Here is a 27985-nt window from a genome sequence, read left to right on the forward strand (position 1 = left end):
AAGCAGTCTGGATTCGTGTTTATTGAAGCCAGTAATTAAAGACGTCCTCATTTTGCCAGCACTAGAAAGCAAGATTCCACATGACTGCATACTGCACCTGGTTAAAGCAACACAACTGGACTAAGGTTTGTTTCATACATTTGCAGTCCTAATTGTAAGTTGGGAAAAAAACCCAATAAAATTAGTATACAGGACAGTGAACTTTCATTTACAGCATGTATATTGTTAAGTTCATGATGTACAGAGCAGTCACTTTCAACGTAGTTAAATTAAATAAAATACGAAATTCTGTTCAGTTTAAACAGTTTTTTTTTAAATGCCAATAAAAAAAGTGCAAACTTAAAATCAAGCAGCATAACCACAGCATTTTTATGGAGGGCCAATCTTTAAACTTTTCTATTTACTTCAAGTTTTTCATAGAATGTTTTGGGTTGGCAGGGACCTTAAAGACCCTCCAGTTCAAACCCCCCTGCCTGGGGCAGGGACACCTTCCACTCGACCAGGCTGCTCAGAGCCCCATCCAACCTGCCCTTGAAGTTGAATGCTCTCATCTTTTGTTTTCTTAGTTTAAACATGAACAGTAGATGCAGTCACTATAATGCATATAAATATAGTCATATAATAGTTTAAACAGTCTACCATACAAGTGTATCTGCAAATAAAATGAAGTTTCACTTGAAAATGTAAAGGCTGTTTGCAATTTGGCCTTTGGTTCCAATGCTTGAAGACACCAGAATAACAACTGTGCAGCTCACCAAAGCTGACAGGCTTTGGCAACCACAGGATGCTACATTACTTACAACTTTCTTTCAATAAACTAGGAGCATTCACTTGCAATTAGAAACCAGAAACCTGTTTCTGTTTTGTCAGAAGCATCTTTCTGCAAAGCTGGTAAGTTATCATACATTATAAGTTTTGATCAATTTTAGTATATTTAACATTTTTATAGAACTGGAAAGTACTTCAATTTTAAGTTTTAGCCATATTGCTACAGAAAGTGCTTATCAGGTTAGATGACAAAAAAATGCAGTTTCAGACTGAGGTTTTCAAAGTATACTCCATTACGATCAGACCCTTCTTCAATTTTCCTGCTGAGTTTCTGATGTTCTAGTCTCCAGTCTCAATTCTCAGTGTCAGGAGCACAGTGTGTAATTACTTCTTCTGGTGTGGTAACTTGCAGCTGGCACCCATTACACCAGGAAGTACATCCACATTACCTATCGGACATCCACAGTCTTAGTCTAACTGTTGCCTAGACAACTGTGTAACTTCAGGTCATACCGTTTATTAAAAAAAAGTAAAAAAACAGAAAAATATAATATTTTCAACAAAAAAAACCTGGCACAAATAACATACTCGTGTTAATGTTTGTCAAAGAGGCAAGTAAATACTCTTAGCTTTCTAGGTAATGTTTAGACAGACTTACAGGAACAGCCTCTTGATACAACATAGGATTTGAAGTTAACATCCAGTACTGTGTTAGTGGTCAATGTAATTCTGTATATTTAAGTAACAATATATATTAGGGAAGTTATATCCAGACATCAGATTTAGTACAACAAGTTCATATCAATAAAAAGTAAACTCTGCATAATTCAAATTGTGGTTTTTCCCTTCAGCGTTAAGAGCACAGAATATGCTTGCTATTTTTAATTTATGGTAGTGTGTACATGTAAAACAAGCATATCATATATAAAATCAAAGTGCTTTTCAGTAACCATAGCAGTCTTGTTTGTTTTTACAGAATGATGGTTTTATGTGACCATGGACAGAGCTCCAATAGAGCAACGGGGACAACCACAACCCATCTTTCCAAATGAAATGCTACATTAAAGAAAATACAAACCAAGTTATTGAGTATGTTCATCATGTACACATTCATATTTTCGGTTACCTTCGGAATTGGAGCTGGCTGCACCTGCAGCAGACGTGGCTGGAACTAGGGCCTTGAAAGTTTTTTTTAAAAACCTCCATAGGTGTAAGGCAGGAATCAATTCTAGCTTGGTAGCTAATACTTAGGTATAAAAAGTAAGAAAAAACAAAATACTGAGAGTGTTGTGTAGCACATTTCATTATGGGAAAATGATACGTCACCCACCATTCTTCATAGGCTAGCCTCTTGGGATCAAAAAAGGCAGAAGCTATCAGAAAACAAGATTTAAAATTAAATACAAATTGCCAAACTACTGATTTTAAAATAAAACCAAACAGTGACTGTTTGTACTACAGTGCACAATAAGTTCAAGCACCTTCTAAAGACACATCACACACTGTGCCAGGCACTTGGATCTAAACAAGTTATAGTTTCTCCCTTTGTCAGCTACACCAAAAAGGGCATCCACACTCTTAGACTTCTTTAAAAACTAAACCAAGATTCATAACAAGAATAAATTCCCATGATGCTTAGTGTTTGGCCTGGAATTCTCCAATGTAAAGTAGTCTTTTTAAAACAGTGATTATTTACCCCCTGTGAAACACAGGGTTTAACAACATTGCTCCTCTCCAGTCAGTCCAACATTCTAGTTTCTCACTGTCCCAAATCTGTTTCCCCTTTTAGGGCTCCATTCCCTACCTAGGCTTCTTCCTCCTAATTAATGCTCTGTTACAGCACCACCACCACCTTTCCAAGTATATAATGCATTTGCAAATATACAAGAAGCCAATTCCAGTAACTCTGAAAGAGGATTTCGTTTCTCTGTCTTGCCTTGTGTGCAGTCAGTAGTAGTATTTCAATAAGAATTCTCCATTTTGCTTCTCTGTGTTCTTCACAACAGGAAATGCAGCTGCACCTGCTCACCTCCACACCCCAAAGAATTGCCCTATATAAACTCTAAATGGTTATCTTATACAGAGGGATTTTATATGCAAACTTCCTGAATGTGCACTTTTTACTGGGACAAGGCAATGATGTAGTAAGCTCATTTCCCCTGCCCCAAGAAAACTGATAGCATCTGCCATAGCAGAAAATTCATGGTCTTATCAGATCAATATACATAGTTATTTGGTCATTTACATATGCATTTTTTTATGCGCTATCAAGCTTCGTTCTCTGTTGGAGGAGAGTTTGTTGTTACCATAGAGTCTGGCTTGCGAGTCATCCTATCCAATTCCTCTTGAACATTTGTCAAAACTGTTTTTTGTCCTAAAAAGAAAAAGGATAAGGTTAGAGCAAACTAATTTCAATGAAATCTTCTAACTGATGAGTACAAGTATTCACAAAATCACTTTTATATGACAATATATTATTTAATTTCTCATTATTTTGCCACCTACCCAAGAACACGGGGCCTGACACAACACAAGGTAATGTCCATGTAAAGACTGATAAATACTAAGATTTGATTCACTTTAAAGAGATGAAATGCTGAATTATACAGCAGCATATACAACATCCATGATATGTTTTACAGCAACTATCTTTTTAAAACCACCACATTTAGAATTTTCTGTAAAAATCAACTGCACACAATTCTATTATTAGTATTGAGAACAAGAACTTTATTTAAACCCAGATTTTAACCACAAGTTTTCCAAGGTACATATGACACCTGCTACAAAAATCACATGTTTGGTCACACTTACTCTTGCTGTGTTTTAATATTAAACAACTATCAGGAAGGACTATTTTACGTCTACAGACAATGCTTCCCTTAAAAAGGGGACATGAATTGTATATTCATGTAATATCTCAGGGCAGCCATTTCAAAGAACTTCTTCAACTGGAAACAGACACACTGAAGTATTTCATGGAAAGGCATATCTTACATTTTTATATTAGACTCAAAATTTTTTAACAATTCTCTAACTGAAGCATCAGTTTAATTCTCTCATTCTGAAAATTATAAACCCACAGGCAAATTAAATCGCTAAAATTGGAACAATATATTCTAATGCTTAGAGCATACAAGCATTTAAAATTAAAAAGGTGTATTTTTTATTTTTAGACAAGAAGTAGATTATATAACCATGTAGAGCTTCCTTACACAGCCAAAGAATTTAACAAGCATCTGTTTTCCAGCTCAAATGTGTGTGAAATATTAGGTGGATTTTTTCCAGGGTACATGCTGAAAACATTAAGGAGGCAAGATTTGACTGTCAGAGGTTTAACTGTTTTTTTCCAAAGTACAAAGACATAACCAAGTTAAAAGGTTACCTTTTATCACTACAAAGGTTTCAAATTAAACACTAGTCATAAGCCACAGTACTCTTAATTCTCTATTCAAAGCATGAGTATTTAAACAAGATTTTAAAATTAGTACTTTAACTGTAATATAGCTTGCAATACAAAATACTTTACATGTAGACTAATGGTACCTTAGAGTTAAAAACCCCTAAACCCTAAAACAGTAAAAAACACACAAAATTGTTGCTCAAGCAAAAGTAGGTCTAAACAAAAACTGTGGCTTTCTTTTATGCTGGATCAACTGGATCCTTAAGCCTCTAAAATACACCAAGCAGCTCTCTCTTGCAACTGCCTCATACTGGACAGGAAAAAACACTGCCGAGCTGTTCAGTGATGTGTAGGTTTACATGCTGCCCCTAACCCCCAGCACAGGTGAGCACCTTTCAAAGGAGAAGAAATACAAGCAGCTGTTTTAAAGACAGTAAAAACTTTCCCTCCATTATAAATTAACTTGATACTTGCTTTCAGTTTCCCTATAAAAACCTTGCCAAGGACAATAATGGCCTTGGTCAATCAGATGTGTGCTACCCAACTGTGTGCACTCTCCTTCCCAGGTACAGAGCGAGGGCAGGGAACCCTAGTTCTTCAGCTGTTGCATAGGGACAGAAGGGTGAAGGCAAATCTTAGGATTTGCAAGCATCTTCTTGTGGATATAAATGAAATAACTTTTTAAGTCTAGAAGTCCGTGCGAAGGAAAAAAGTCCATCACAGAAACCACCAACTGAAGTTCTTTGAAATATCTTGGTCTACACAGGGAAGAAAGACAGTCCAGAACCATAAAGGCAAGATGGGTGAGGAATTACACAGCGTGAAAAATGGACATGACATTGCAGCATCTGCCCAGATGAGAGGGTTCTCTCAAGTAAGAGTTAACACAGCAGAAACCAATCAATCCATTAGGCTGACCAGTATGTTGAGATCCACAATGTCACCCACATCCTGTGACAGAACCTCAACATTTCAATCACAGGATATTCATAGCTGTGGGAGAAACAGATGGTCTCTTTAAAGCAAAATATCTTTAGTGTCAACCTTCTGACAACTTAGGGCTCTTTAAATAGTGTAGACTAGACATTTAAAATGCCTACAAAGATCATTTTAGCACATTTACTCGCACAGAGGATGCTGCTGTAAATAAGGCTTTCCCCAAGATATTCTCCTCAACTCTTCTATAAAAGAGCAAGTAATCTTTTCTGTTATCACCAGCACCAGCTACCTTATAAACTAACTGAGAGCTTTTCTTATACCAGCACTGGGAGCCCTTATCTTCTCAGGGAAGTTAAATCTTATATTGGTTGATTATAGGATGTGCGCACAACGGCTGACATGGAACAGGCACATTCTCTTGTGAGTGAAAGACAACTGTTCTGTTCCAAAAGTCCGGGAATGAGCATGAGCTGCCAACCTGATGCAGCCAAGAAAAACCAACTGCGATCCTGAGATCACGCAGGAGAAGTACTTCTACTAAAGAAAGAGAACTGCTGTACCAGGCACTACCGTGAGACGTATCTGGAGTGCTGCATACAAGTTTCATCACTCATGTTTAAGAAATGATGGGAACTAATGAAGAAATGAGTAGGGAAAACAGAGCCCAACCTCTAACAGAAGGTTGGACAAGAACTTGTCTAATTTAGTCTAACAAAACAAGAAAGTTAAGAAAGGATATATGATCGCTGTCACTAGATGTTTCATGAGAGCAATAATCTATTTAAACTAGAAGTTAATGCTGACACAAGGAAAAAAAAAAAAGGCACACATAGCCATTTGTTATCTCTGAAAACTCCTGAAAGGCAGATGATGTTCTAGAAGGCCGAAAGAGGAAAGAGTAAAGCCCATTATAGACTAGTTAGTTTTTACTCTGGTATTTTTTCCAGAAACTGCAAGCACCTAAAACATAACTTCAAACAGCCTACTGGCACACCACAATCAACACGGATCTGTCATCAACAAGGTGTGTCAGACCAACCAAATGTCTTTCTGTCACAGGATAACAAGTCCTGTGGAGAAGGGAGAAGTGGTCAATATCACATCTCACATAACTTTCAGAGAAACAAACTAGAAAAAGAACAGTCTTGCTGTTTCAGAAAAAGGAATGTATTGTAATTCATGAAATTACCCATTAGTTATCCATAGTACTAGTCAATATTTTTGTTCAGCAATCTATCTACCCTGTCTAACTGTTGAAGATATCAGACATGTAGGCAAGCATGCCTGAAGGGACCACAAAGCATTCTGAAAAACAGGATTGGAGACAAAAAGTTATTTTATATAAATTATCAAAGTGGTGCATAATAATAGAATGGAAAACAATGATAAAGCAAATGTATGACCTTTGGAAAGACTAAGGTCATTTGATACAGACTAGAAACCATCCTGCTAGGAGGCAGAAATGGTACTAAACTGGCTGTATTGTTGTAACAAATCCTGATCAGTATCACACAGATGAAAAAACCCTAGCATCACGCTGACATGTCTAAACAGAAGCACAATACATAACACACATTAAGTAATCCCCATTTAGGCCAAAGTCTTGTCTGAAGTACTGCATTCATTTCTGAGCACCAAAAGAAACAGGTCATCCAAGCAGTCCGAAGGAGAACAGTAAGAATTATCAGAGCCATAAAACACACCTCCAGTGAGAAAAGGCCAAGAGAAGTCTATTTCTTAGTCCAGACAAGTCACAGGCAAAAGGAAAATAGCTTTTTCATTGCTGCAAAGACAAAGGGGCTACACTGATCTGATCTCCTCTCGAACAAGACAAATAGTACGGGGACTAAGAAATACCAACTGTACAAGAGAAAAAAAATAAATGAGAAATTAAGTACTGGCATAGGCTTCCTGGACAGATGACATCACATCTTTTATTTCAGAGTTTGTTTGCTTTTTAATCACTAGCCAGGAACTCCCTAACTGATTCTGCTTTAGATAAAGTGCATGGATGAAAAAAATCCCTAAAAATTATTTCTAGTCCTCTTTCCATAAAACAATTAATTTGACATTGTGGTCAGTAATAGTGCAATGCCGCACTCGCTGAAGCAGGGGGCACCTTCCAGTGTTTAAATGAAGAGCGCATTCTGGGTTAAGAATTAATTAAATATTTTTATAGTGTAGATATAGTAATATTATCCAAATAACATACAAATAATTCTTTTATTGTTATCTTTATAATAAATAAATTTATTAAAAATAGACTACAGAATTAATCACGCTAAAACAAAAATAGCCAAGAAAATACTGACTTGCTGTAAGGCAAATTCTAGCCATTTTTGAGCTTCCAGAGCATGGAATGTTGTATAAAACGCTTCCCAATTTAAAAAAAAAAAATCCTTACTTTCCCTCTCCAGAAACAGTTTCAGTTCAAATACCCACACTCCAACAACTGCTCTTGTTCTCTTGCTGGCAATATCATCACTGTGGCTGCTGTCAAATGTTTTTCACTTCCAGTTCAGAATGTCTGGGCCTTACACTCTCCTCTCAGCATCAGAAATCGTGGGCTTGGCATCACCGTTACATTTTACATGATTTCACAAGTCTGGGATCAGAAGTAGAATATCTATCAATAATTTAGTAGTGAAATAATTCTGGAAGATAGGCTCCTGAACGTAAGTGTGATGGGAATGCCAATATCAAAAAGAAACAGCTAAATAATCGAAGTAGCAAATTTCTAGTATCAGGTGGAACAACCATGCACTGCACAACACAGTTTTGTATAGATACCAAGTATTCTGACAGGCTTGATTTTTCTTCCCCTTAAACTAGTGCAATTACTTATCAGCAAATATCTCATACAGTGCAGTCACAGGCACACACACAGAAATCGATCAGTGTTATCAGTTGTGTTGGATCACAATAAAATACTAAATAGAGAATAACTTCAAGCTGCCATAAGTAGTAAATTAATTAAAATTTCATAAACATAAGTAATTAATGATTAATAATTTATTCATAATTCCCAGTTTATTCATAAACTGAATTCAGTTCATTCCTAAAAATAAGAAGTAATTCACGATTAGGGGACTGAAGCACCTCTCCTACGAGGAAAGGCTGAGAGACCTGAGCTTGTGTAGCCTGAAGAAGAGCAGGCTGAAAGTGGATCTTATAAATGCCCATAAATATCTTACGGGTTGGTGTCAAGAGGATGCGGCCAGACTCTTTTTAGTGGTGCCCAGCAACAGGTCAAACCCCGCCCCCCCCCTCCCCCCACTCCAGCACTTTCTGAACGTGATCAAGACTCAAATGTTATTTATACGCCAGCAGTGTAACTTTACTCAAAGAATCAAATTATAACAGGCTTATTAGAAGCCCTAGAGTTGTGAAGTTGAGGTAGTTTATATTTTAAAGACTGCACATTTTGGCACTGTCATCTGCCAAGGTCTCCCGCTTTACTGACCAGTTTAAAAGATACATGCAGTTAGACCAATGTGGGCCAAATACAGTATTAAAAATATGCAAAACAGCCTGCAGTAACAAGTCCAGTACCTGATTTCTTGGCTGTACTTTGCACTCCTCCAGCACCAGGACTCCCAGGAGAGCCAGTCTTTTTGCTCAAGAGGCTGTTAAAGAAACTAGCCAGGACGCCTTCACTTGCAGCATTATCTAGATAAAAAAACATATATAGAGATCACAGAATAGTTACTGCTGGTAAACAATAGAACTTAGTTTTTATACACATACATAACTCTCTTACCAATCAAAGAAATAAACCTCAAATATGAGAGTCTCTCCTCACTCCGTTTCAAGACATTAGTCCTTTACATTCGTTGACAAAGTCAGAGATGACTGAAAGCATAGTATTGCTCTTCTGGAATGAGGGGGTGTCACAAAATTTTAATCTAAATATTTGTATGCTTTTGTTTTTTTTAAATGTAGAAGCCAAGAAACAAAGTATGAAGTATTGATGTGCAATTCAAGGATTTCTAAGTCCATTAACAAACTGCAGACATTTCAGTGCAGTCTTTCATGCCACACTACTTTTCATAAATCAGAACCTGGATATAGGGCAACGAGACACGATCCAGAACTGCCTGAGTATTTACCCACTGTAAGTGAGGTATGCCAGCACAGCGCATAATTAAAAACAACACCGGCCCTACCACCTTTCTTAATGCACAGAGAGGAAACAAACCACCAAACAACCTGGAGCTCCATATTGGGGCTGAGGGAGGGGAAAGAGTGCCATTTCCAAGTTACTTCAGGTACTATAGAAAATGGCATTCTAGAGAATGTTTCATAGAAGAACAGGTTTCATTGTGGATTCCAGAATAAGTGATACGAAGTATAAAATTGCGTGTAGTTTAAAGCAGTCCTCACTCTAATAATCCGACTGCTGCATAATAAAATTCTTCAGGCAACTTAAGGAAATCGTGTATTTGAACTCTGATTGCTTGGCAATAATAGAACCCTACTTCAGCTGTACTTCAACTCATATGAATGACTTAAAAAAAAAAAAAACAGGAAAAAAATAACAGAAAACCTGAAGCTATGTCATAATTTCATTCCTGTTACTAAACTAACTATACGATAAGTGAATAAACTCCAAAATTTTCCTACAGAAGAGAATTTTTTTTTTTTTTAGGGAAATAAAACATGATAAAAACTGCAAAATGCTTATTCATACTTTTAATATTTGGATCTGGTTTCTTAACTGATGTTATTGGTGAGGCACTCGGTACATTGGCGGGACCAGCTCTGCCTTGAGTTCTTGGGGATCCTGCTGGGCCTCTTGCAGGAGATTCCTTAAAATAGTCCAAATCACACAAATCAGAAACTTCAATGGATTAGTTACATAAAGCAAATGTAGTATTACATACAAATATTTTTTAAGCTTTTATATTGGCACTGTAGTGTATGCGCACTGGGGAAAAACCCCAAACAAAAAATCACCAGTTATTCTGGGCGTGTGCCTCCAATAAAAGAAAGAATGAATCACTGCAGGAAATTTTCAGTTGAATAATCATCAGATATTTCTACGTTTCCACAGTGATGTTATTCGTAAGCAACATTTTAAAATACTGCCACTTTTTTAAAAATTTACTTTCTACGTTTTGGGGAGATGATGTATTTTACATTTACATTTACAAAATGAGCCTCTCAGGTTAGAATGACTCCCTCTTCCCTAGAAAGAAACAAACCACCTCCTACTCTTCTCTTGGATCTACTTACTGATGCTCTTGTAGGCGTTGCTGGCTGTTTGGCAAGGAATGACTGCAAAACCAACATATTAAGAATATTAAATATATTTCAGCAAATATAAAAGAATAAAATAGAGTGACACTAACCATTAATTTATTTGATTTTTTTTTGCTCATATTTACTCGTTTCCTCTTTGACATTTATATACTTCCAGACTTTGCCACTAGAGGACAGAGTTAAAACGAGTAAATAAGCTTCAGTCTTTGTCTTACACAACCATTCCAGAACCCTAAGCCAGAATCATGCACATGCAAGTCTGCAACCTCTATGATATTTATGACCAGCTATACAGGAAAGTACTATTAGTTCTTTTAAACAACAGAGCAGTAAAAAAAACCCAAAACACCCAAGACACAGCACAGCCAAATTTGACGCCTTAAGGTCTTTCAAGCCTCTAGCTGTAAGAAAACTGCAACGCTAAAAAATTATGTTTTAAAAGTATTTATATTTTACAGATCAACACATTTATGTTATGTAATTTCAAGTTATCTTCTTGTTCTCCTCCCTTGAAATGCAAATTATTTCTGTTCTTAACATATTTTCCTTTCAACTTGCCAAGATAAGTGGCCATATTTTCTACTCATATTCGTTAAAATAAAGAAAAGCCTTATTTCACAATTTAATCTGAATTTGCAAAGCTGGAAAGTGACTATCTAGTGATTTAAACGAGGAATGAAGAACTGAAGGCATTAACAATGAAGAGCTTAAAGTGAGGTCTTACTTAGTAAGGACTTATTTTCATTCTTCCATTCTTACCTGCTGCTTCATAAGAAACACTTGTTCATCTTCTGCTGCCAGCTCTTTATCATGGACTAACTGTTGAACAAAATATTTTGTTAATAGAAGTAAAAACTGAAATTACTGTAGCTGTTTTTATGTTTCGGTGATCAAAAGGGAGGAAAGAGGCAAATCTTTAATGCCATTCTTTACTTTTTTTTTTTTTAAAAAACATTCTTATTTCACATTTAAAAGAGTAGTAACATTAAAGAAGTTGTTATTAAAAAAAAAAAATTGTAAGTGGATGGAGTAGACTAGCATTGATGCCAGCCTGTGGGTTTTCTCTTAGAAAGATGAGTATGTGGTTAAGTAGCCGCATTAATCTTTTTAAGTTTAGTTATTAATCTCCTCAGCATCTCTTCAAAGACCTTAGCTTACCTTACCCCATACAACCCCACGCTCAATCTCTCAGCCTCCAAAAGCATTATGCTAGCTCTTACCACTCCTAACACTACTGTCAGGAAATTATTATTTCCTACAGGTGCCATGAGTTACAAACACCAGGATTAAAAGTTTCCCTTACATGGAAGCTTCCAACAGCTCTTCCCTTTTCCAAATACTGGGGCCTGAGCTAGAAACATTAAGTGTTTAAGAAAGCTGTAGAAGAAGATTTCCAATACAGATTATAATACAATCTCACATACAATTTTCTGTATTATCTATTTTACTCATATTCTATCCCTGTGGAGTTCTTCAATATTAATAGTTATGAGTAGCCATTCAAGCAAGCTATACTTATTTGTCAGGGGGGCAGGGAAGAGTTTACCCCCTTTTACCTTTCTTACAGGAGGTTTTACAATGAAGTCCTCATATGCATCTTCTGGTTTCACTGTTGTGAAGTTTTCATGTAAAATGGCAATTTTCTTTTCATTGTCCCAACCAGCAGGTCTATAAAAAGAAGGAAAGCTTTGCCTTTTCAGTCACAAAAAGCACTTCTACAGAGACCATTTATTTACTGTCCTCTACCCAAGTAATGCAATTTTATTATAGGTCAGTCCTAATTCTCGGCTAAATTTCAAAGATACTAAAAAGCTGGTATGGTATACTCTGAATCAAGTAACCCAAGTAAAATGCACTAAGTTGCTTTTTTAATTCCGTATTTTGGAATACTCACATACTAAGCCTTTGAACAACACAAACTGTTCCAGTTATTTTTACATATGTTCCATGAAGTTTAGTGCTTAACAGAAAACAATAGAAAACATACTGCTTATACAATTGACTTACATAAAAACTGCATCCTTCTCTACCACTAAGGCAGGTGTGGTAAACTGAAAACCGTATGTTTTATGTACAATGTACTTATACAATAGATCAAGGTTCTTTTCCTCCTTAACTGATGTATAAATCAAGGCAGCCCCATCTGATTGTTTATTTAAGGAAAATTCTGTAAGATACAGTTTTTAAATTAAAGCAAGAATTTCAAAACAGGAGCTAATGGACATGTATCTACTAGATCTAATTTTGACAAGTAGCTCACAACAAAAGCTATAGCCATTTCTGATTCAGGGCCAGGAAGGGGGTATAACAGCAGCAGACTCACGATCATTCTCTTTGACATACACGACAGTTACCTACCCTCCCAGGCACTTAACTTTGAAAAAGTCAGAAACTTAAGTGACAGCTGAGATCTCAGGTTTACGTAGAAATTGCAAGTTCTGAGGGAAAAACAAGAAAGAACACCTCACAAAATGTAAGACAAATGCTTCATAAAGGATCAAAAGCTCCAAATCCCACGCACAATTTTAAAACTATAAAAAGTTTCATACATCTCTCAACATTTTCAAAACAACAAATGTTACATAGTAAATAACTAAATACCAAGCAATCTTGAAGTGCAGTTTCTCAGATTAACTTTATGTGCAATTCAACACTGAAACGTATTTTCTTGCGTCCAGATGACGGCAAATCTCTTCAGAGCAAGAAAGGATACATTGTAAGCAGAATCTACGAATGTGTGACTGAATGAAGTCAAAATGTTCTTCTCTGTAATCATGCTCCTTCTCTAGTACGCTCACTGCGTCGCACTGGAAGAACGGGCAGGAAAACAAAACAAAACTAGCATTTAATCCCAGCACTTCTTAAAACATTTTCCTTAATATTACACACACATATTTACTTCGAGCCTTTGGTTTTAAAACGCCACCGATAATCAAAAGATAAAGTAATTAACATATAATTGATAAGGTTATTAACCTTCTGCAACATTAAAAATTGACACAGATGGCAAAAGCTTACTTTTGAAATAAATCACTAGTAATCCACAATTCATTTTGCATGCTGTATAAAGCATGCCTTCTAAAAAAAAAGTAATTAAAAACTTCTCCATAGTAGCGAACAGAGCTAGAAACTCACTTTCGTACAAACTACCAGCACAGGAATACCAAGGTTGCGAGTCAGCACATTTTCTCCAAGTGGCAAAGAAACATGTTCATCCTCTTGGCCAGAAGAAGGGCCTCTTCTCTGCGGTGATCCTTGGTAGCCTTCTTCAGGTTCTACATACTCTTGAAACTCCTTTATAACTATTAAGACAGAAGTCATCTTCAGGTACAACAACGGAACTAGTTCTTCTTTTTAAACCATAATTGATCTGTGACTAACCAGAAATCTGCTTTTTTTTTTTTTTCTTTTTATAACGAGGCACTACATGAGAACAGGATGCAAGCTTAAGCTTTGTCGCCCCTTTAAACACAATTCAGCCACTCTTTCTTATGAGCTATTATTCAATTTCAGTTTCTATTACTCTACACTTCTGCTGGAGGAGTCCAAATACTAGATATATAAACATACACCGCATAAATACAGACTCAACGACTTCTAAATATTACCTGAAGAGATTCAGTTATACTCTGGAAAATTACAATGGATTCCACAGGAAATTAGATGCTTTCTATGTTTTCAGTGTTTTAATTCTATGTCAACAATGAGCGTTGCAATAATACTGAATACCATCAAATACTGAAGTGCCTAAGAAATAGTATTAACACCATTCTGGAAGCATACTGTGACCCCACATGTGCTTTATCAAAACTGGGCCGCAACTTACAGCTTTTATGTCTTTTTTTCAGGATGAAAACCCCAGACCAGATCCATCTGCCTCCTGGATGTGCCTACTCCCTGACACAGCACTTCCCGAAGGCCCAGCGCTCTCCCTCCCATGACAATCCTGCCTGAAGCCTCCTCCTCCTCACTAAGCCATGAGGAGAGCTCAGGAAAGAGGCAAGCAAAGCTCCACGATTCTCTCCCATGAAGGCATCTTTATTTTGGAAACAGTGGGAGCAGGCTGACTGCACGTACAGTAAGGAAAGCTCTTTGAAAAACCTCCCACCCTCTCGCACATTCACAAAGAGAGTGTTGTTCAGTATATCCATCCGTGTGACAGGGAAGGAGCTGCAGGCCATCTGATACTTCTGAGGTTTAGGAAGTCGTCAAACCTCAGACAAATTTATAACACTAATCATGCAAAATGAAGTCACTGTACCTTTTCAAAACAGGAACCATTCCTGCAATAGAATAGGCATGTGGAAGGAAGAACAAATCAGAAACACACTTCTGTTCCAAGCTGCACAATCTACAGTTTCTATATAAATATAAAATCATGTGATTCTTGTGGAAAACAAGGGAGCCCCAGTCCAGAGAAAAGCTTAAAAAACCCCATCAGATAGACCACAAGACTTTCAGCCACCAATTCAACATATCCCAAGGTCCGAGGAAATAAAAAAAAAATTTTTGAATGCATTTGCTTTTAAACTTGGGGAGGCAGTGCCTTCTGGTGGAGAGGAAACAGCCATGCTTTCAAACAGATGCTTTCCTCTAGTACTGTTTCATACCCAGCAACTGGAAATGAAAATTCCATTCCAGGTGCTGTCAGAGTACCTCTTATGAACAAGCTGCATATTAAGTAGCTAATAAAGCCCACTTCACTTAAAGTGTTTCTTTGTCACACAGCAATTTAATAATTCTCTTTACCTCCCATATCTATTTCTCACTTGATCTCCACTCTCAAACTTTTAATGGACATAAAGTTCATCATGCACACAAACAGCTTGCATAAATCTTTTATTTTTCCCTTTTTTTCTAGTGAGCTGTGAATATTTTCTCCTCCACATAATTCACATTAAGGAATCACATTCCACGTGGTATGGGAAATAACTTTTTTTTAATTAAAAAGTAGGGGAAAATGACTTCGGTTTAATTTTTTTTGAACAGGAAATACAGATAGAATGATGCACATAAAATCTAAAGCCAGAAAAACAATTGTTCATCTGACAAATCAGTAATATTCTGCTAGCTATCAGGAAGGTCGAGTACTAGGAATGACCTATTACATTTGAAAAACTATCACCAGGTTATGATAGGTTATAAAAATTACACCTCCGCTACAGTGTGCTAATTTATCTACCAAACTTCTGGCTCACCTAGGTAAAAAATCTTTTATGTGGACTTCTGCATTTAACACAGCAAACAAAGGCAAGTTTCCAGTTAACTGTTTTCATAGAATCATAGAATCATTGAATGGTTTGGGTTGGAAGGGACCTTAAAGATCATCTGGTTCCAACCCCCCTGCCATCAGCAGGGACATCTTCCACCGGACCAGGGTGCTCAGAGCTCCATCCAACCTGGCCTTGAGCACTGCCAGGAAGGGGGCAGCCACAGCTTCTCTGGGCAACCTGGGCCAGTGCCTCACCACCCTCATGGGGAAGAATTTCTTCCCAATATCTAATCTAAATCTGCCCTCTTTTAGTTTACAGCCGTTTCCCCTTGTCCTATCACTACACCCCCTTGTGAAAAGTCCCTCTCCATCCTTCCTGTAGGCCCCTTCAGGCACTGGCAGGCTGCTATAATGTCACCCCAGAGCCTTCTCTTCTCCAGGCTCAACAGCCCCAACTCCCTCAGCCTGTCCTCATAGGAGAGGTGCTCCAGCCCTCTGATCATCTTCGTGGCTCTCCTCTGGCCCCGCTGCAACACATCCACATCCTTCCTATGTTGGGAGCTCCAGGGCTGGATGCAGGACTCCAGGTGGGGTCTCACAAGAGCGGTGTAAAGGGGCAGAATCCCCTCCCTCGCCCTGCTGGCCACGCTTCTCTTGATGCAGCCCCAGATACGGTTGTCTTTCTGGGTTGCAAACGCACACTGCCTGCTCATGTTGAGCTTCTCGTCCACCAGTATCCCAAGTCCTTCTCCTCAGTGCTGCTCTCTATGTCCTGCAGCTCATGCGAACACCCGGCAAGGTTCCTGCTCCGCCGGTGAGGCTGCAGCACCGTGGAGCCAAGCCCTCCACCCTGTGCACCGATAATGAGGCTCAAACCGAGGTGATAAATAATATTTACTACTGTACCTCCTAGTCGCTGCTTTTCCTCAACCCGAATAACTAATGAAACTCAATTGAGCATATTAATTATTTTCCCCTGGGAGTGAGTTTTGTTCTCATGTTACTGCTTATTTACACAAGCTCCTGAAAGCTGACTATAATAAGAACAGATGTACCATTCATGTCACGGGAGCAACTGACTCGAAGTACCACCAAGAAAGCAATCCACAATTATTCTTAGGTTTGGTTGTTCTAGTAACCACGCAATCCTCAGTCTTGGAGTACTGCTTAACTGCAGCACGGAAGTGGCAGACAAACACTACAACTTACTTAACTAGACACATCACAGAAGTACTGAACAGCAGAACAAGGCAGAAAACTTTTCCTATCCAATCATTCTATATTTACACTCTACAACCAATTCATGCAGCTTTTAGCTTTTCTGTACACTATCTTTACTGATCATAAATTTTAGTCTTGTGAAAAGAATTCCTGGACAAAAGATGTCTGGGCAAAGCAAGTTTTTCTTCTCTTTTAGCTTAACAATTCTTTCAGTTATATGCCAGACAACAAAAGAAAAAAAAAAGAAATAAGGCAGAGATCCTGACACTAACTCAGCTTGAACAGGATACTACCTAATTTTCAGAAAAGTATGTTCTTTTGTTTCAAGTCTTTAGCTTCAAATACTCCAGAGGACATTTTTATAATAGCATTTTACCAGTATACTTCCTTTCTGCACTTCTTGATTCTTGACAGTCGTCTTCTCTGCTTTGCTGTCATAAACAGGGAGGCAAAATTTAGATCTTCCCTGAAATAATTATTCAAATGTGTGTTATTTAAACAATGATTGATCATAATTGAGCCTGAACTAAATTACAACATTTGAACTGACATTATTTATCTGAATCCACACTAGTCAAGCTTTTAGCAAGGAATTTCCAGAGCAGCTCAGCGATAGGAGTGAGTGCAGACAAACAGCGCTCCTAGTATACTCTGAGTAATTCAGTTTCTTTCAAGGCAGCCTGTTGCTTCCATGTGTGTGTCCTACCTTCCATTCTGGAAGCTCTTTAACACAAAAGGAAAGCTTCTCATATACCAGATGGAGCCTAGCGTCATCCACCCAGTAAAGGCAAGAGTCAGGATCTCAAACAGCAAACACAAGACAAAAGGCTGGGTGTGGAGAAAGGCCACGAAAACCTTGAAAGCAAAGGCAAGCTGTCCAAAGTTCAACTCCATTAAGAACAGTGAGCGAACAAAAGGACTTCTGGGAACTGGTAACAAGATCCTAGTAATGGAGAAAGAACAACCTAGCAGCGCTTTAAATGGATGCTAATGGGATAATACCAGAAAGTATTTCCTCAGAGTCAACAAGAACTACTGGTTACTGGTACTGAGCATAACAGCTAGGGAAAGCGCTGTGGACCTTCAGCTTGGTCTGCACACCCCAGCTTACAGCTGGAAGCAAGCGTAAGGGAATATGGTTCTACAAGCTGAAGTCAAGAAACATATACATCCACGTGGTGTTATGCTGCAGCAGGGCTTTGCTGGAACGCATTTTGCACACCTCTTCATTCTGCACCTTGTTTCCATGTTTTGACTACCTGCTTTGCATATGCGCTTCATTATCCCAGTTTTTTCATACCCGGGCTATTGCAACACCGCAATTCTCCACTTTGTAAGCAGCAGCTTATCTCGGGAAGTGTACACAGCAGGATTTTAGTGAGGAAAACTTTGCTGGTGTAGCTTCATTGACGGACTGCAGTCACAAGGCATTCTTCAAGCATGTGTGCTCTACGTTGTCTAAGCAGTTACATCAATATGGCCACAGTTATAATAGGAATTACTTTTAGCATAATTTGCTATTAACAGCATTACAAGCTATGGTGCCCAAAGTTTTGAGTGCAGATCTGGCCTTATGGACAGTCTGCAAGAACTCTGAAGACAAGCATCTGAGATGACACAAGTGTCCTACACAGTGACAGAGAAAAGGAGCAAGATGGAGGTTTGGGCGTGCAGACATTAACGCCCCTGTTTTACTTCCATGCTGATACTGACCAACATTCACCACTCTGTCATAGGATGGCAGCAGAGTCCAGCTCCTCAATTCTCCTTTTCCCTGACTCTTAAAACACAAGAGAAACTAGGAATTTCTACAATACTTTAATTTAGAAAACTCTAAGACAGTACTATTGGAATGTTTTCTAAGTTCCCCAAACATGGTGCTACAGCTTTGTCATAGCCATAACTGGCTCCTCCACACAGTACACTCACTGTTAGTGACGGCTAAGAACACTTCTCTCTTCAAAAGTAAAATTCAAGTGCACAAACTCCACATTTATTTGGATTTCCACAAAATTTGGTGTATCTCAGAAAAGCGCAAATCAGGCTAGCTACTGTATTTTGAGAGTAGAACCTGCCTTTCCATCTCCCATTCCCAAAAAGTCTCTCACATACAAAAAAGAAAGAATGTTTTTTTCCTTTAAAACATGTCAGATTTTTTTTTTTTTTTTAAATATAACCTGGTGATCAAATGTTTCAGTCATTAAGTTTAAACTCTAGCTAGCATGCTGTAGGCACAAGCGTTTTGGCAAAGTGCTGTATAACATTCAGAAAGAATATCAGCTATACAAACACATCTGAATGCTCACATGCCAAACACATTACACTGCTCCCTAAAGCGAATCTAAGGAAGCTACTGAACAGTATTTGCAAGGTCTAAACACTCCCATCCAGCTAGCCACCAGCTCTGAACAAAAGCAGCAACCAGCAAGGACCAGGCTGAAATCTATACTTCAGCTGAAAAGGAATGCATGTTGTTTTCCACTGAAGGAATTTATTTTGCAGTAATTCAACATGAAATCAGAATAAACCCTGAAGAAACATTCAAAACTATTTTAGGAAGGAACAGAAGCTGCAGGAAGCACCACTGCAGCAATGACTGCTTGCCAGTGCCAGATTCTTTCCTGCCACAGATATGCCAGGAAAGAAAGTTCATTTATACAACACTCCTGAAGTCACAGGGTAGGAACGGCTGTAGTGAGAGACAATTAGATGTACCAGGATCACAGTCTGAGGCTCGTAAAAAATAAGGGCAAGAGAGACCTACTGGAAGATAAATACAGCATGGGAATGGCACCTGGCTTCGATACCACAGGAAAGCAGACAGCTTGCTTCGTTACCAAATTTTGTCACTATTTTTAAAAATGTGATTCTGTATGGAGTCAGGTTTTTTTTAAAAATTGGCCTTTTTAAAAATCAAATTATCAAAATCTCATTACTGCAAGGGATTTAGACCATTAATTACCTGATGTTTTGTTAGCACAGCACAACTGGAAGAGTTGTTTTAAAGCCTAAAACAGTCTATTTGAATTACAGTTGTAATCACAAGTTCAAAGTAATTCTTATCCAACCCATTCTCAGAACGCTAATCTGAAGAAATTTATCACTACAGAAGAAAGTTGCAAGAGCTAGATAAAAAAAAAAAAACAAAAACAAAAAACAAAACCAAGACAAGAATGTATGGACTTACACTTCTGTTCCATGTCTCTCATGTCTTCTGGAGGAATTTTCATCTTATCAATATGTTCTTGCAAGACACTGGCCCATTTCTGTAAAGACTCCATAACAGTCCAAGGTCTAGACATATCTGCAACAAAGACTACAATGGTGTCTTGCAGGGATTCTGCAGAAACTGCAAACTTCAACAGCCCTTTATGGTATAAGTCTCCATCCAGAATCCAAACGTTACAGCGAGTATGATCTGAAAGGAAAAGGTACAGCTGTAACTCAGCAGATGCCAACTTTTTGCTTTGCTAGTCTACAAGCAAACAGACAAGTACACTAGTGTTAAATGAAAGACCAAAGCCCAGCTACCAGCAGATCTTGCCTGTTTATTTTTAACACAGGTGCATGTGTGAACGCCCACATTACTCGGTAGATTCTTTCATTTAACAAGATTTTCCTTGGTTCAGAATCTTTTCATTGAAAAAAATTATTTCTGTTCTTTGGCTTTTACTAAGGACAGCTGACACAACAATTCAGCATTTCGGAACCTGAAGTAGGTATACTGCAAGTACAACCAGAATACAGGTGACACATAAGTAACTCCAGGTTCAAAAGGGGGTGGTTGTAGCCGAGTCCAGCAGAGAAGCCCTGGGTGTTCCTCAGACACATAAGCTGGTTTAACATCTCACAACAGAAATAAACTGCAAACAAGATACAAGCAATAAGCAGCTTAGGTTTCTAGCACAGGAGCAGGAGGAGGAAACACACAATAAACTTACAACTACCATATTTTAAAGTTGTGCTACCTGCTCTTAATTCACACTGACTTCTCTCCTATTTGCAGACTCCTTACAGAATGAGTACTGGACAAACGATTTGGTATTTTAGTTTTTGAGTTTCGTGTTCCCCTCCCCATGTTTTGATAACAATTGGATAATTTTTATTGAAGTGCAAGGCAGGGAGGTGGGGAAAATCAGCTGGGACAGACAGCTGGCACAAGAAGTTGTACCCCAAAGATGAACTTTGGCAAGAATAGAAGAAATTGACAATAGAACATCATCCAGGAATGATGTATCAGGTACTATGAACAACCAATTCTGTCCAAATTAAAAAAAGAAAATAATTACATTATCCTAGAACTTCCTCCTGAAAAAGAACAACTCCATTTGTTTCTACCTTCTAGACTCTTCCTAGTACCTCTTCCAAAGTATTCCCTATGCCACTACAGCTGTTCAGAGGGAACCGTGGGTCTCCATAGGTATTACATACAAGACACGTGAATTCTGAAATACATGGATCAGCAACCAATCACCACAGAGCCCAGATTTTCAAAACAGCTACTGAGCTTCATAATTTCTCTGCCTCACCACATTTCCCTGCCCTGTGCTCCATATCTTTTACCTTCACAAATTAAATCCAGTTGCTGTGGCTATCATTACTTTAAGAAAGAATCCATCAGGATCAAAAACACCGGCTCTAGAAAAAGGCAAAAACTTGACTACAGAAATTGGAAGGAGAAAAGAGTAGAGAGACATACACACTACCTTTCAAATCAGGTCTTGTGTAAAATTACTGAACAGCCAAGTTATAGACAGATTACACCAAGATGCTATATGTGGGGAGTCTTCATTTAGCATTTGTTATGCTCCTACTTAGGCACTGTTAGGCTGTCACAAGACATTCAAACATCAGCTATCACACTAATAGGCCAACAGTTATATTTTTAACTTACAGATCTTCTTACTCCCAACTGTGCATCCCAGACCCGCCCTCTGCACCAAAAGGTTACGATAATCGTTGTGCAGCTAAGAAATGCACCTTCGCAAATTCAGCGATTGTTTCCCCCCTTCCTCCCCCCCGGCCCTGCTTCAGGAAAGCGTCTCACTGATACCGCACAGCACTGCATGTACAAGACCAAGGCTATCGCAAGGCCTCTAAGGACAGCAGAAAAGTATGGTAAAAGTCTGGAAAAACAGAAAGGAACAGCTAGGACATAACGTGAACACATTTACACGTTTGCTATTACATAGCAGTAAATGAAGCATTTATGCAGGACTCTGCTATCCTCTGCATTCCAGAAGCATCTTTTGTATATTCCCAAAAGCAGAAATCTACCACTGAATAAAAGCCCTGTGAGATTTCTGAGTTAAAGCTATTAACAGATTAATAGACACTAACTATGACTAGGCACAACTGTCTCCTTGAAGCAAACATTAAAGTTCTAAAAACCTAACTTGTCTACCATGGAAGTTCGTAAGTGTCATCAGCACTTTCACAGTTTCTCCTGTGGTGAGTGTTTTGATCGCAGAAAAGACTTTTTCACACCTTTGCAATTAAAAAAAAAAATTAATAAATATCCTAATTCACTGCTTCTCAGTCACTCTCCAAAGCCACTATCTAGAGGTTACAAAGGTTTTGTTTGCTAAACACCTTTGTCCTATTTAAGGATTTAGTTTCTGCTTAAGATCTAGAATACAGACTGGAACTAGAATAGAGGTAGAATTAGAATGCAGTTGGAACTATCACTCAAATGAAATCAACCTGCTAGGAAGACTAGAACTCTAGCACTCACATTAAAATGTACTTTAAAAAAAAAATATTGTAGGACAATGAAAGGTTTTCCTCCTTTGTTACAGTAAAGAGGTATGGCTTGTGATTTACATTTGCTACAAATACAAAACACGCTTAAAAATACAGTACTAGTTGTTTATCATTTGGCAAGGACTTGATGGCAAATTCAACTTTGTCAGCACCGCATCAAGCTCCTCGTTAGTCATACGATGTGAATGTTAACCAGGCCCTTCATAGTGGCTATGACATGAAACCAAAACAGAGCAAACAATTACCAGATTCTGTTGGAAAAGCAGGTGCTACTCATTAATGGCTATTACAATAGCTGCTCAAACTACGTTTCTAAAACCTGTCAGCATTTCATTATCCCTTTAGCCACGAAAAAGATTTTCCAGCTTTGATGAATTTTACTGCAGATTATTGATTCTGAACTGCAACTACATCTCCTGCAATTATTCAAAAGGTATCAGTGATAATTAGATATGCCTTGTCCAAGGGGTGGAAGCAGAACAGGGAAAAAGAAGTTTTAAGAGAACTACTTTAAAGATGTTGACAAAAAAACCCCAATTTTCCCATTAGAAACCAGTGTACCAGCAGCACTTGGCTCAATCTGGAACAACCAGTTCAACTGGAATATGAATATGATATCACTGAGGCCAGACCAAACCTGAGGCAAAAAAACAAGACTACTTCATTTTGTTACAAGTACAAACGTAACAAAAGAATGCCTCTACTTCTCTGGGACATTTGGCACAGTCAGGACAACTGTATTGCATTTGTAATCTGAGGCAGCTCCACTGAAAGTTCTCTGTGGTGTTTGTAATCACCAGCTAACCCATCCAGTATTGCTACAAAACCAGTTGATGTAGTTTGTCTCACTGTCTTGCTGTACATTCTCATTTTAACTCTGCCCCATCACTGCAAGAGACTCTGAAAGCTACTCTAGAAACACATACCCTTTAACAAAATTATGCAGAGCCTCTCTTCTACATCCTACAAATTAAGATACTCAGCTCTCAAAAGCAGACTAACCAGCACAGACATAAAGCATCTGCCCCTCACAAACAGAAAGGCAAAAAATTAAAACTGACCACACTCCCTGAGAAACTCCACTAGCAGAGGCGTTTAGGGCCTGGGCTAGGTCATTTAATATTCTGAGTTAACTTTACAGCTAGTGCTATAGGTGCTTTCATCCAGAAGAACTATGGTGTCACAGATGCAGAAGCAGCCATACGCTCCAAGCATATTGTACCTAGGTCTAATGATCTAGGAGAATCCTCTATCCCCCAGGACTGCTTCTCAGGCGGCCCCAAATCTCTTCTTGAACAAAGGCCTTAGCCTAGGCAAGATCTGGGATGGTACCCTAGGAATCAGATTTTTCAGGCAGAGATTCAGCAGCGGACTTACTCCGAGTTATCCTGAGATGCAGGGACCAAAGCACTGCATGTTACATCGAACAACTAACATCTAACAGAACTGAACCAGCTAATTACCAACGCAGTGGTGACATGTATCTTGCCATCCGAGCTAGTTATCAGCCACTGTCAAGAAACTAGCAGACAACAATGAAAACCAGAAAGTTAGTGGGCACCTGTATTAGCCACAGGGGTCCTTCAAAAAAAAGTTATTTTCTATGCATTTGTTTAACTTTCCCATAAAAAAAAAGAACAATTTAATGTTTAGGGGAAAAGACAAAAGTAATTGTAAGCTACCATATGCACCTAGCAATCTAGAGTAATTCTACTTCAAATGTAGGAGGAGCCAGATTCAAATAGCCCTTCGGGAGGGAGGCAAGGAAGGCATAAGTAGCAACACAGAAGATTTTCCTTAAGCTTTCCAAAGGGAGGTGGGAGGTAGATAATGACTCAGCACTATGATCAACATACCTCTCCTGGACAGAATAAACTCATCTGAAATAAAAAGAAAAAAAGCAAAGAGAGCAAAGAAATCTTCTAGCACCTGGCAAAGAAGCTGAAAAGTTCTTCTCACGCCACTACAGAGTTTCAGTTACAGATGTTGATTCAACACCCCTGGAAATCCTTGCAGTTCGCTGGTCTTGAATAGGCTAGGGTACGATAAAAAGCAGATACCCACAGAAATGAGCCTGGGACAGTAAGCTCCTGAATGCCTATCTTCAGTTTCTTTATGGCTTCCAAGAATTGTGGGTCAGTTATTAAGGCTTTGCTCCCAAATCCGTATCTGAACACACACAGATCTAAAACACATCAAGAGTTTAAAGAAACAAACCCAAACCTGTCCTAGAGAAGGAAGAGCATTATCGTTGCCTGCTGGGAGGTCCTGACCCACTTTGCTTTTTATTTTGCTTGCTGATGACACTAATGAGACAGAAAGGAAAAAGACACATATTATTAGATCCTAACACATCCATTAAAGGGATGCATGAAGACCTGAAATCTCCAGCTAAGTCTGGTAGTCAAAAAGGTCTTTTTTTTTTTCCTGCTAGTGTTGCCTCAGTTCTTGTGACAGGCTTCTCCTCATCACCCCAAATACTCATCACTTTCAGACTCCCAGGAATAGTCCAAAATACTTCCAAAGTAGGGACATGCTTAAGGTTTCATAAGACAGCATCAGGAAAAAAATAGCACACCAAACATTTGTCTGCTTATAATACCATCTTCTTTGATGTTGCAAGCAGCCTGATGTCACAGGCTGTCTTAACACTCCTAATTGTAGGTCGGGATTTTTTTCCCTTAAAGTGTGTACACAGTACCAAAGAAGATCCTGCACAGTGAGAAAGCACTTATACCAAGAACCTCAAGAACAACTCAGAACTTAAAGTTATAGCACTAAAGACTTTTAGGAACTGCAAGATTAGGTGGCCACTCAAGACCCAGGCAATGTACTCATCCTCTAATTGTGCCTAACTTAGTATCCAGTTTATTACCATGTGAGCACAGGACCAATCTCCATAACAACCAGTCACATATGGTACTTAATCACTCGTACAAGCCTCCAGAACATTTCCATTTCCAAAATACCGTCATAGATATTCCCAGTCCACTTGTTTTCAGGAACATGGATGAACCACCGTCACTACTTCCCTCTTCTGAACTGAAAATTCAGAAGGAAGTCATGAATAAGGCTGTCATTTCCCATTTCTGAAGAGCGAAACTAACGCAAAGAGGTCCAGCAGTTTGTCCAAAAAGAGACAAGAAGAGGCAGATTTAGGAGTAAGGATAACAAACTCGCTCCTCATCTCCTCCTGTCCCTAACCTTCCTAAAAACTGGAGTATTCTGATTGCTAGTCCTGCTTTTAGATAGTCTCTTGTCATCATTCTTCTCCCAAATAGTTGAGAAGAGCAATCATCAACAGCAACAAAGAGAAAGACAACAGGCGAAGAGACAAGCTCCAATTTAAGAAAAAGAAATACTAATCCTGACTTTAAATTCTGTTCTTTGCTCATTCAACTCTAATAAAACACCTCAGTTAGTCAACCAAAGTTCCATACACAGTGCCTGCAAGAAAACACCAAAACCCCACACCCATAAAACCATACTGAGAATTACGTTCTCATGGATGTATCACTTACTTTCTATAGTTAGCACGCACCCATACCAAATTACAATATATCTGCTAGTAAGTCAACATCAGCAAATTATCTGCCCTTACAGTAAATGGATCCTGAGAGCAGCTCACGTGTACTTTTTCCTCATACACAGGTCAAGCTGTAAGAAGGGCAAAAGGGAGAATGTACACTGAAGGTAAAACACATTTCACTTTTAAGAAATTGATATAGCTTCTACAACATACAGAACAACGCTGGAACCAGCCCCTTGGGTGCAACCCAAAATATGCTGATGAAGCAACAGTTACAAGAAAAAAGTCAGCTTCTTCATTACAGTAAAGAGATTACATACAAAATGAACCTACCATCTCTGTCTTCATCGTGAATATTTAGATACAAGTATTCCAGCCCTCTTCCTTTCTTGCCATGCTCCGCTCCCTGTATTTTAGCCATAAGCGTGGTTTTACCTGAACCATCATCACCTGCCAGTAAGTTTTTACAGGAAAAAAAGGCACTTTCAGAATTAATTTTAACTTTGTAGGAAAGATTTTTCAAAACACATTTAAGTAATCAGAAGTATCCTTGTACATTTTTGGACCGTACTTATTTTTTGTTTTCTTTCGAATATTCCAACTAAATCCAATGGTTTATACCACGACAATAAGAACAACGCACTTAATTATTCTGTATTACATTCCGTTTGTCTAAATACATATTGTACATCTAACAGCATAAACCAGAAACAAAGTAAATCTATCAGCCTGAAGACAACAATACCATAGATCATATTACATCATCCAATTTTAACAAACTGGGATGTCAGTTCGGCGACATCACCGTTTTAAACACACTTTGTTTATACAGAAAAACCCCAACCAGCCGACCACCACCCCGCTGCCCGCAGTTGCTACTCACCAAAGACCAGGATGTTCTTGCCGGCCGGCAGTTTGGATCTCGAGCGGGTGGACACCTCGCTCAGGATGGAGGACCTGGAAGGGCAGCACGGCCCGGTCAGCCCGCCCGCGCCCCGCAGCGCCCGCCCGCTCCGCTCCCGAACGAGGCACGACGCTACCCTTACGGACTTCAGTCCGCTTTAGCAGCCCAAGAGCACGCCGCCTTCTCGAGAACAGCTTTTATAATTCCCAGACCACTCGCAGTGACGCTTCCTTAAGTTTTTCTCCCTCTCAAGAGACCACGCTACAGCAACACGTTACTTCGCAGCTGATGGCTGACTCTGCCCGCAATCCGCTGCCGTGTGTCCCGCACCATTTTTCCTGCCGTTATCGGTATTTCTACGAGCGTGACTCGGCGACAAGCGGCGGGACAACAGCAGGCCGAGTCTCCCGCGCCTACCCCGCAGCCCCGCCCGCCGCCGGCCTCGCTCCTGCGGGTGCGGGGCTCCCCGCGCGCACCCCGCCAGCCCCCCGAGCCGGGGCGGACGGCGCACCCCACCGGCACCCGACACCCGCCGCCGCCCACCGCCGGCCTGCCCCAGCGTGGCGCCCGGCCGAGGCGGCGGGTGCCGCCCGCCGCCGAAGGCCCGAGGCGGCTGGGCAGAGCGGGCAGCCCCCACCGTGACAGGCGCGGGGCGCCCGGCAGCCGCGGCCCTGCAGGCGCCCCCCGCCCGGCGCGGCCGCTCACCAGAGGTTCTGACCCTCCTCCTCCTCGCTGGTGAGCTCGGCGCCGCCGGGCCCCTCCGGCCCCAGCAGCTTCTTCTCCACCAGCACCGGCGCCATCTTGCCAGCCGCAGCCACAAAGAGTGACCTCACCCGGGCCCGCCGAGGACCCCGCTCCTCCCTCTTCGCCCCGGCCCGCCCCTGCGGGAGCCCCGCGCCCCCGCCCCCCGCCGCGGCCGCCCCCGCCCCCCGCTGCGGCCGCCCCCGCGCCGCTTCCCGATCAGGCGGCGCCCGGGCAGCCCCG

General features: G+C 39.7%; 1 protein-coding gene across 1 annotated transcript; it reads right to left on the reverse strand.

The window, feature by feature from the left end:
- On the reverse strand, positions 1-27877 carry DYNC1LI2 (dynein cytoplasmic 1 light intermediate chain 2). Its single transcript, XM_075433395.1, has 13 exons — positions 27707-27877; positions 26981-27054; positions 26431-26547; positions 19993-20223; positions 13508-13674; positions 13086-13179; positions 12380-12515; positions 11929-12040; positions 11132-11191; positions 10346-10387; positions 9801-9918; positions 8663-8779; positions 1-3142 (listed from the first exon to the last, which is right to left on the reverse strand). Exons 1-13 carry the CDS (start codon positions 27799-27801, stop codon positions 3036-3038), a joined length of 1470 nt encoding a protein of 489 aa, XP_075289510.1. The 5' UTR covers positions 27802-27877; the 3' UTR covers positions 1-3035.
- Positions 27878-27985: the final 108 nt, after the last annotated feature.

This window comes from Opisthocomus hoazin, chromosome 12 (assembly GCF_030867145.1).
Source record: "Opisthocomus hoazin isolate bOpiHoa1 chromosome 12, bOpiHoa1.hap1, whole genome shotgun sequence".
Lineage (NCBI taxonomy): Eukaryota > Metazoa > Chordata > Aves > Opisthocomiformes > Opisthocomidae > Opisthocomus > Opisthocomus hoazin.